This window comes from Arvicanthis niloticus, chromosome 11 (genome assembly GCF_011762505.2).
Source record: "Arvicanthis niloticus isolate mArvNil1 chromosome 11, mArvNil1.pat.X, whole genome shotgun sequence".
Classification (NCBI taxonomy): domain Eukaryota; kingdom Metazoa; phylum Chordata; class Mammalia; order Rodentia; family Muridae; genus Arvicanthis; species Arvicanthis niloticus.
The window spans coordinates 55,967,080-55,977,788 of NC_047668.1; the positions used below are offsets into that span (position 1 = coordinate 55,967,080).

Genomic DNA, 10,709 nt, shown 5'->3' on the forward strand with positions numbered 1-10,709 from the left:
CCAAGAAAGAAAGGTGATGGCAAAAGACAGTAATGCCTTCCTCATCTTGCTGTGCAAGAAACTATGTGCTTGTTATGTGTACTAAATAGTTTCATGGAAAATCTCATGTGATCCTTAACACTGAGACACACAGATGATAATGTTTCCATTTTAGTAAAAGGGAAGCAGATTCGAGGGGAGTCTGTTCACGCAGACTCTTGAGTGGGCTTGAAGTGGGTCTTCCTGACTTCAAACTTCATGTTGTTGACTATCATCTTTCAGTGGGATATCAAACAGATACCAAAATCCTCTCAAGATGCTTGAGAGTCTCGAGTTATGTCTATCATATATCAAGATGTTGTTTCTGGATTCCTCCAGAACATAAAACTCCCTGAGGCAGAGATTTTGGCCTGTGTTGTTGGTGATGTATTCCCAGTGTCTGGAACGGTGCCTGTCTTCTAGGAATGCCAGTGAATGAACCTGTCTCAGGCTGTGAACAGGGTGACATGATAGCATTAAGTAAGAAAGATGACCAGTGTCAACAGGTGAAGGGAGAAAGCAGGAAAGGTGAGGAGAGAGCAGGGCTGGTCCTGGGACTGTAGGTAGTCCTGTAACATGGCTGTCTTTATCTGGCTTCACAGCCCCAGACAGGAAGAATTCTAGACAAGGCTCTGAGGCTTATTAACTGGACAGGTTAATAAGTGACAGAACCTGGACTCACCCCAGTAGTCTCCAACCACAAGCTCGGTGCTTTAATCCAAACAACTAGTCTACAAGAAGTGGAAAAACTTGCAAGATGGAAGGCAGTCGGGGAGACGGGTGGGAACCCCTCAGGGATGGGATGGAAGAGAGAGCCTGGGAGAACTGGACCACTGGCACAAGTCAGGGCCAGTGGCTGGCCTGGCCACACTTCAGGCTGTCAAAGAGAACCGCCATTCAGAGGTCCAGGTCTATGGGGCAGGAGGAACAGACATGCCCACTCGTAAATGCCCACCCACCACCAAGCATATGCCAAACCCCAGAAAATCCTAGCATTACTGTGGAACATTTCTGATTAAAGACATGGCAGCTGCTGCCTTGGCCTCCCTTCCTATTTGCCTCCCTGCTCTATGCCCCTCCTCCTTAGCTTCCCCTACTTCCCCAAAGCAAGCCCCTTGCCTTCAGTCACTTGTAAGAGCTGAAGTGGTTTCCCTTGGCCAGACCTGACTCGGGGCCCTCTGTCTCTGTCCCTGGCTGACCCTGTCAGTACTTTTCTGTGACACTTACTCTTAGCCTCTCCTTATCCCTCTAAGTGCACGTGTCTGGGTCCGTATGTCTATATGAAGGCTTTCTGTGAGAATACCTGAGCTTTTATGGCTTTTAGGTGCTATCTTCAAGGGCAACAGGATAAAGAGTTGAGGTACGAGATGAACAGACTTTGGCTTTGTTTGCCTCTCAACATTATGTGGGTCCTTGCAGATATGGTGGGGACATTTAAGATCAATAACTACTGATTTTACAGAAAAAGATTTATTTTCTTTGGAGTGAGGTCAGTTTCACATGACATAAACACACCCCGTCATCTCCCTGCCCAGCACATGTGGTCTATTCTGCATACAAATCACAAGAACCAAAGGGGTACATTTGAAGAACTCTGACCAAAGCAGGCATCTCTGCCATATTCACCCCTAGCTTTCACCTCTGTCTGCTCTACGCTGGCTGTCTGAATCCCAGAAAAGGATGCTGCTGTGCTGTGGTACCCTTCCTACGTCCCCTCATGCCAAGTGGAAGAGAAGATTACAGAATGAGGCCTAGGCTGTTGCCGCCTCTGGTTGCCCCAGAACTCTCATATCTATCTGGATCACTCCAGAGCATCTGAGTCCTTCAGAATGCCCCCTAGCAATCTAGTTTATACAATAGCCCTGAGGACAGACATGAACTCGGAACATCCAAGGGGGAGGTATGTTCTGGAACAATGATGTTCCAGAACATAGAGCAGTAATGTCTGCATCAAAACTGTTCCTACCTTGTTTCCTTTGAGAACCAATAGGCTCTGATCCCACTCTAACTGCTCCCTAGAGTTAGGGAGGCTCTGCCTCCATTCTTTGATTTTTTTTTTTTTCTTCACAATATTCTATGTCAGTTGAGGTGTGGGTTGTAGGTAATCTGCCTCTACCCCATTATTCCTGGCAGGAAAGCTCAACAGAAAGGCAGATATACATCTAGCCCCTGGGCCACGTGAGTCAGGAAAGCCCCCTTAGAGAAGTCCAGGGCTGAGGAAAACCTGAGTGTGATCTGTGTTGTTTCTGCCTCCGCTGCTGCAGGTTAGCCCAGGAGCGGCGGGGACACAGGAAGCTCAGGTGAGTAGTGTGTCCTCCCCTTCCTCTACCCTTCCTTCCATCACAGATCCCAAGCCAGAGCAAGCTTACAATTAGGATGTTCTAGAAAGAACCCAGCTGCACCTCTTCCTCTGATCCCCCACAGCAGCCACCACTGGACCTGTTTACTAGGTGTCTAGGCAGTGGTCTGTCTTGTATCTCATGTCACAGCCTGGTATCACCAATAGCACTGACTGAAGCAGACTGCAGAGCACCAGCTGAGAGTAAACACTTCCCTGGTCTGCCTCTGCCTCTGTCTCTATACTCCTGTCCTCTGTAGCTATGGTCTAACCTGCAGCAAGAATTCTCCTGGGCTTCTGTCACTCAACACTGCCTCCTAATGTGGTCTTACACATTAGGACAGACATTCTCCTAGCCTTAAGGAAACAGTCTTCAAGTGCCCTCCCCCCCCCCCTTTTTAATCTGTATTCTGATGCCAGCTAAGCTATATCAACTATTGCAACTACTGAATTCACTTTTTTTTTTTTTTCAGGACAGGGTACCACTATGTAGCCTTAGCTGTCCTAGAATTTGCCATGTAGACCAGAGTATCCTCGAACTCATAAAGATTAAACTGCTTCTGCATCCTGAGTGCTGGGACCAAAGAGATGTACCAACATGCCTGGTCTCTACTTATTTTTTCTTTTAATTGGGCATCTTTTTTTCAGTTACAAATCTTCAGGGTAGAAAATCCAGGGCCATGGCACCACCAGCCAGCAAAGGAACTTTCTCAGACAGTCTTCTAAGTACTGTCACCTCAGAGCTGCTTCTGGGCTGAACTAGTCCCACCCTCTTTGCAGGGTCAGCCTTCACATTTGGCTTACAGAGCTGGTTGCAGATGGGCAGCACCAGGGCGCTGCTACTCAGTATATGCAGACCAGGCCCTTCCTATGGCAAGCCCAGGCTGCTGGGAGCTGTTGGTGAGATCAGGAACTGACTCAAAGGCCTTCAGGAGACTTCCAGGTCCCTTTTGTCCCCAGGGCCAGAGGGACAGCATGGAAAGGAGAATGTGAGCCCCATCAAGCCTGTTCCTTCCATGTACACAAGGAAGCCTAAGCCCACACTCAAGAACCTGTGCCAGGCCTTGAGTCAGTTGTTGTCTCTGCCTCTGACCCGTGTTAGAACCTATGAGAAGCCAGCGGTTGAAGTAGATAAAAGGTGCCACACACTACAGCCTGCTGTCTGCTGTCAAAGGCTGGGCTTCCTCCCCTATCAAACCTGGTATTATGAACCCAGTTTTTTATTCAGTCAAAGTACTTCCTACTCATGTAACACAAGCAATGACCTAAGAAGACACATTCTTGCCACACCCCAACCCTATCCTCCAAAAGAGAAAAGACATCTACATGCACAACTGGAGAGCCAGAGACCCAACATCCGCGCCCCCTTCCATGCAGGTCTGCTGGTACACAGCTGTTGGCAGCTTTGTCCTGAGCCCCCAGTGTGCTTGTGACTAACAGTCTGTCTTGTACAGGCGCAGAGGCGGAGGAGCAAGCTGGCACCGACAAGACAAGGGAAAGTCTTCCCCCCAAGGCACATTCCTCTCCGTCTTTCTGCTGCACACCTGGACCAGGCTTGCAGGCTGCCAGACTCATTCAACCTCCAGAAAGAGGAGCCAAGCCTATGGGAAATGGGGAGGGACTGCCTGAGGCGGCAGCTGGTGGGCCTCCTGCATGTACTAGCATCTGCATTTCTCCCTCAGGGCATGGTCTCATCTCTGCATCAGGAATTTACCAGAAGATGGAAAAGAAAAGAAAAAGTGCTGAGCCCGTGTGTGTTCCTGACCAAATGGGGTTCCTTCTGGCATCTGGCCAGCACAGGGTACTCTCCCTAGTGTGGGCACACGCATTTCTTTCCTACCTTTGACCTTTAAAAAACAACATTTTCTGTCTATGCAAAGAAAGCTGCAGGCCTTGTTCAGCTCTACAGACATTTACACCCTGGCCTCAGTGCTAAAAATAGTGCCCCCTTCCTCTTTGAACTGGTGAGGCTTCCGCCTGCACAGCGCTGTGCGGCACTGTTGCTGTGCAGCCAGGAGGCGGGCGGAGAACCTTGTGGTCCAGTCAGTGGGGAAGCAGCCCTGTTCTATGTGCCAAGCTGGGACTGGCAGCCAGGGGGCGCACTGCCTGGGTGCTGCTCATGCATCCTCTCCTGGGGTCCTGTGAACATGTGATCACCACGTCCCATTCACATTGATTTTCCTTTTTCCCCCTGCTCCCTGAGCTCCAGGATGTTATTTTTAGTAGAAGAGCTACTATAAATATTTATAAAGGGCAGCGACTGGAATGATGTGAGAGGGCCCACAGCTGGCACTGCAGCATTCCCTACCCACCTCTGCAGACCCCTCCCTAATTGTGAGGTGTGTGCAGAGCCATGGACTGAACCCATGGCCACACATGGGTGAGGTCCCATGAGAGTCTCCTAAAGGCGCAGTGAAGGGAGAACAAGGAATGGATACTGTTGCATTCTGGCCCCATCTGTTTCTCTGCCTTACTCCCATTTCTAGCTGGAGTAAGTCAAGGCTGGGAGAAGCTATAGGGACCTTGCTGGGCCAAGGTCCTCAGTGTCCTGGGCACTTGGTATGAAGGGCAGGTGCACCATGGATCATTGCCACTGTGAGGGTGATGCTGGCCTCTGCTCAGCTGTTGAAAAACACTTGGCTTCCTGACCCACCTATGGTTGGTTAGCAGGCAAGCTAAGGACTTGGAAGGCCAGCAGGGGTTTAAGGCTGCCTACTCAGGGAAAGGGGATTCAGGCTTATGGATGGCCAGAAGGGCAAAGATGAACAACTCCATGTAGAAAGTTCTGGGGATACACTACACACCCCAATGGTGAAATGCACTGTAAAGGTAAGACAGCCTCACAGACAGCTGCACAAACAGTACTATGAGGGCTATACTTTCCCCATCCTCGCTTCTCACACTCTGTGTCAGGAACAAGGTAGATTCCTACCTCCTGACTCCTGACATGAGCATGTCTCTGGAAAGGGTGATGTTCACCTCACCCCTGACCAGAGTGAGGGCTGAGGGCCAAGGAGAGGGCTGCATCCATTCCTCTGATGCCAGCATTGGAGATATGCTATCTACCTTTGTTAACATCAATTCTTGATTTCTTTTAGAGCTAGAATACCTATTATTATATAAGACCCCTTACATTTGGTATTTGCTTTCAAAGTTCTGTACCAGGGTCTTGCCTCCATGACCTGGAACACATAAGGCTATTCTATGGTAGGTACTTTCTTATTAATTTTTCCATAGCAATTTAGGAGCCTAATTTAGTTCAGGCAGATGATCTGGCCTGGAGAGTCAGGCTGCTCTATAGTACCCTGGTCTAAATTGCTGCTTTATGTGACAGGGAAGAATCAGATGCTCCCTGAGCCATCTTTTGTATATGCTGAGGGAAAGATTGAGATGCTAGCTAACCTGGAACTTGCAATCTTCCTGCCTCTATGTCTTAAATGGTGATGGTCCAGATGTGTGAGATTCCAGATGTGTGCCACCAATCTGGCCATCCTGGGAAGCCACTGTTCTCCTGGCTCTGGTGCTGTGTACAGCTGTCCTGAACTGTTCTTTATTTACTGGTAGACTCCTTTCCTGCATTGCAGGCTCCCTGTTCCTGATGCCCACCAGCATTAGAAGGTTCAGTTGCCATGGCAATACTGAGTCATCTGAATTCCTGCAGCAGTGTCTGGAGGAGAAGGGCTCACAAAGAGTTGGTTGGTGGCCCTCAAGCCTGGCCTCAGCCACTGTACTCTTCAGGGGTCAGGTGTTTGGTTACAACTGGAGTGTGGGAGGTGGGTGTTCTACTTGCCTCTGGAAGATCCTGTAGTGGCAGAACACCCATACCCTCGCAGGCTTTCAGAAATGGAGAGCTCCCAGCAAGGATTCAGGCAACACCCTATTCCAGCAGTTCTCAAACTGAGCATCCATCTGAGTCTCCTGCGAACCTTGTTAATGCCTCCAGAGTTTTTTGAGCCAGTTGCTCTGGGCTGGAGACAGCGCTTTGCAATGCTGTGGAGCCTCGGGTCTTCTTGGTACTCAGCCTGGAGCCTGTATTATCAAAACCACTTTGAGCTTCTAAGAAGGGGAAACCAATCCCACCCATGCAGGGAACTACTTTTTAGTCAGGTAGAAAAGGTCTAGAGTCTGTTGTCCTAGAGAAAGAAGAGGTGGAGGGAACCTCAGACATCCCATTGTTTCCCTGGGCTGGAAGAAGGTAATGTGTACTGGGGCTGGAGACCCCTCTACTTCATTTGAGTGTCTTCCTTTATATTTACTTTTAATATTCTCCTCTCTCTCTCTGTCTTCCCTCCCTCCCTGTGTGCTGTGTGTGTGTACACATACATGTAATAACAGGTGCCCACAGAATCCAGAAGGTGTTGGTTTCTTTAGAGCTAGAGTTACAGGTAGCTGTGATAGAAACCAAACATGGATCCTTTGCAAGAGCAGTGTATATTCTTAACTGCAGAGCCATCTCTTCAGCCTGGTAGACTAAATCAATCAATCAATCAATCAATCAATCAATCTCTCTCTCTCTCTCTCTCTCTCTCTCTCTCTCTCTTCTCTCTCTCTCATATTTTTAATGATCAATAAACTGAGGGCCTGGAGGAATAGCTCATGTTTGCTAAGAAATCCTTAATTATATACAATCAACCACAATTTAAACCCACCTTAGCCCAGTGAGAGTCCTTAACCAGGTGGCAGAAACTCCTGTCCCAGCGTTGCTCTATAGCCACGACCACCTTATCAGTTAGGTTGCTAGTGTTGAGGAAGTCTGGGCAAGCTGATACTCACAGTACTGATAGCTCAGTAAGGGTCATGTGTGCCCACAGCCTTGAATTTCCAGTAGCTACTCTGGTTTTCCCACAGGAAGCAGAACTTTAGATTCAGCCCCTGACATGTAATTGATGGGGCATCTGCCCAGCGGGGCCGAAGGCCACCTTTAGACACTGGCTTTTCACTCATTGCTAAAGACATTTTTCAGTCACCAGTGGAAAATGTGTCATCACATACCAGGCATCAAACCCTAATGAGCAATATTCATTAAAGAATCAATTTGGGTCCTGCATCTAAGGGCAATAAGAAGCTTCCCTGCAGCTCCAAAAGTCCCCAGCCCAAGAGTCCCAAGGGACCTCAGTCTTTTATTTCCCACTGTCATCTCTGAGACAGGCCCTTCTCCCAGTGGCCTCTGGGGGCAATGAGACTTCTACTCCCAGGTAGGCTCTGGAGCTGTGCCTGGGTGAGGCGCCACCCTTTGGCCACTTCCTTCCTAATGTCACCTCTCTGCAACTCTTTGTTGGATGGGATGTTGGAAGGAGTACAGCACCTTGGGCTGCTGGGAATGAAGTAAGTTACAAGCCACAAGTGACAGGAGCGGCTCAGGCACAGATGATGGCTGTGAGATGCTCTGGTGGAGCCTCTACCTTCTGCCCTTTTCCTCTTGGCTGCCAATTGGTGTGGGGCCTACTTTCTTCATTACCTAGGCAGCCATTCTGAGCTCTCCTTTCATCCAAGCCCATCACAGGAGCCCAGATCCTTGCTTCTAAAAGGACAAAGGCTCAAAGGAACAGGAATATGTGTAGAGCTGCAGATAAAAGAGGGTGCACAAGGTAGCATAGGGTAGCTTCCCATCCTAGGCTCAAGTGATAGTTTCCTATGTCCAGAAGCGCTCAGTAGGCCTGGGATTTGACCCTGTTATATCCGAGCTCACTTTGAGGACCTAACTTCATAGTTCTTCATTAGGTTCCCAAGCACAGGTGCTGCTTCCTGTCTCAGAGACTCTTATCTGCCTCTCCCTTCCCTTCACACACTGTACCTTTCCCAGCCCAGCTCCTGCAGGATTTCCTGGGGGCTGCATGCTTCAAGGAGGCCGCTTATCTTTGTGCCTTCAACCATCCATAGAGAGTGGGAATTAGATTGGGGTCATCCAGAGGCCTCGGGCCAAACTTTGCACACTGTGGGGTTTAAAACTAGTGCAATGGGGAGGGGCCCTGGTTTAACAGTTCTGTTTGCTGAGGCCCCTACCCTGAGCAGCCCAGAGCCCCACCTCATGCTCACTGGGCTTTTCCTGCCCCCCACTTTATGACTTGGGTTTTAATCCACTCCTGTTGAGAAGAGACAGCTCTATGACAAGGTCTCCCGGGCTGTGTTGTGCACACACAGCTCCCCTGAGAAAAGGCTTTCCATTTGGCACACCCAGGCACACCCTGCATAGGAACTCAACTTAGGAACTATCTCCAAGCTAAGCCCCATGCCCAGAGAGTACAGATAGGGCCCAATAGGGTCAATGGAACCAGGGCATAGGGCTGCAGACACACTTGGAGAGAGAGAGTGGTATAGCTCACTGGTCCAGTGCTTGCCTAGAATATGCCAGCCTATGGGTTCGACCCCCAGAACCAAAATAAAAGACGTCTGGGAAGGGAAAACTGAATCCACATATAGTGGCGGGTCACACATACATTCACAGCACTCTGACGGAAGTGGGAGTTATAGTAAGTTCACTGCCAGCCAAGGGTCCATGTAATGAAACCTTATCTCCTAAAGTAGCAACAACAAAAACCAAGCATTACAGTTAGTTCAGCAGATGTATAAGAAGAATGTGTGTTGGCTCTGCTGATTGGTGTCACTGACTGTCCAGAGCAGGTGGGACTCTTCAAGGGGCCTTCTCTGAAAGAAAGAGAACTCGTGTACATTTCGTGTCTGCCATGCACCAGGTGTGTTTATGTATGTAATCTTGTTTAATGCTATCTGCTCATAAAGCTGCCATGTTAGGTTTATCCATTCTCAGAGCTACGAGGCTCAGAGAGGTCAAGTGCCTCCCCTTCGATCACACAGAAAGTAACAAGCCCCATCTGTATGCTTGACTGATGCTCCCATGACCTCAGACTGCTAATGTGGTAAAGTCTGTGCAAAGTTTCAAGGAAGATGAGTGTTCTAAGTTCAGCTGAAGGAACAGAGAAGTCACTCGGCGGAGGATATGCAGTGTCCCATCAGTTGGTTTAACAAGAGTCTGGTTTGCCTGCCTCACAAGCCACAGCGGAAGCTGGGAACATAGCCCAGCTGGTACAGTGTTTACCTAATATGCAAGGAAGCAGAGACTGGCCATGATGATACACAATTTATACTCCCAAACTGGGTAAATGGAGGCAGGAGTGTCATCATTCTTGCCTATGTAGTGACTTGAGACCAGTGTGGGCTACAAAAGACTATGCCTCCAAAAAGGAAAAAGAAAAGGAAGCTAGGCTTCATACTATATGCTTGAGCTCTCAACACTTTGGAAACTGAGTTAGGAGGATTGTAAGTTCAGGGCCAGCCTGAGCTTATAATGAGTATGAGACCAACTTGGGCCACGTAGTGAGACCCATGCCTTCTCCCCAAGACACAGGCAGGGCTAGAGAGATGGCAGCCATTTAAAAGCACTGGCTGTTCTTGCAAAGGACCATGGCTCACAACCATCTGCAGCTCTTGTTCCAGGAGATCTGATGCCCTTTTCTGGCCTCCCTGGGCACCAGGCACATGTGGTACATGACATACATACCAACAAAATACACATACACATAAAATTAAAGATTGGGAGAGGGACAGATGCATCATTGAAGGAATAGCCACTCAGGTAACTTTTTAAGCCTTAAAATGTATGTCTCAATTCCTAATGCCACCCCCCAGACATACCCTTTGGTGCCTTCCAGTTCATTTAAGCCTAACATTGATCTGCCACGGACAATTGTGTTCACTTTCCCTAGATATAGGCCCTGTACTGCTAACCCAGTAAGAAGGGAAGATGGAAACAACAGCCCTCCCGGACCCTTTCAGGATATATGTTCACAGTGTTTAGAATGAGTTCTGCAGTGTCTCAATAGGCACTGAAAATACCATCATCTCCTGGGGACCAAAGGGTGACCATGTGGCTCTCAAAGCTGTCTCCAGAGACAGATCTACCCCAGGAGGAACTGCCTTAGTGCATCATAACAAAACTAGCAGACTGGGTGACTATTTGTCCATCTCAAGGCTGAAAGTCCAAGATGAGGCAGCACCTGGCCAGGGCCTTCTGTTAGTTCATATCTCGGTGGGAAAGCAGGATGGTGTGTGTTAAAGAGCAAAGCAGGAGGGGCAGCCTTGTTTTCTAACAACCCACTCTCGCTGGAACTAATCCTGGTTCCCCAGAGAGCCCACTAATCCCTCTTAGCAAACTAATCACCTCTTAAAGGTCCAGCACTTCTCAGTGCTGTTCCTCTGGTGACCAAGTTTGAATGTGTTCAAGAAGAGGCAAGGCATGTTCAAGCTATAAAGGGCCTTGATCCCCCATAGACATGGATATGCAAGACTCTGAGTTCCTTCCCTATATTTTCCCTAAACAGGAAGAGCAGAGATTGTC

The 10,709-nt window shown here is 48.8% G+C and overlaps 1 protein-coding gene across 8 annotated transcripts in view; it reads left to right on the forward strand.

Moving 5' to 3' along the window:
* Dtnb (dystrobrevin beta) overlaps positions 1 to 3,937 on the forward strand; it is a 195,132-nt gene extending 191,195 nt beyond the window's left edge. For all 8 annotated transcript variants that reach the window (XM_076942210.1, XM_034513843.2, XM_076942214.1 and 5 more), the window contains 2 exons: positions 2,283 to 2,318; positions 3,811 to 3,937. Coding sequence is in view for 2 of the 8 variants with exons in the window: in XM_034513843.2 (XP_034369734.1) it covers positions 2,283 to 2,287 (5 nt within the window). In the remaining 6 variants the exon portion in view is untranslated. The remainder of the gene's footprint in view (positions 1 to 2,282; positions 2,319 to 3,810) is intronic.
* The last annotated feature ends 6,772 nt before the right edge of the window (positions 3,938 to 10,709 follow it).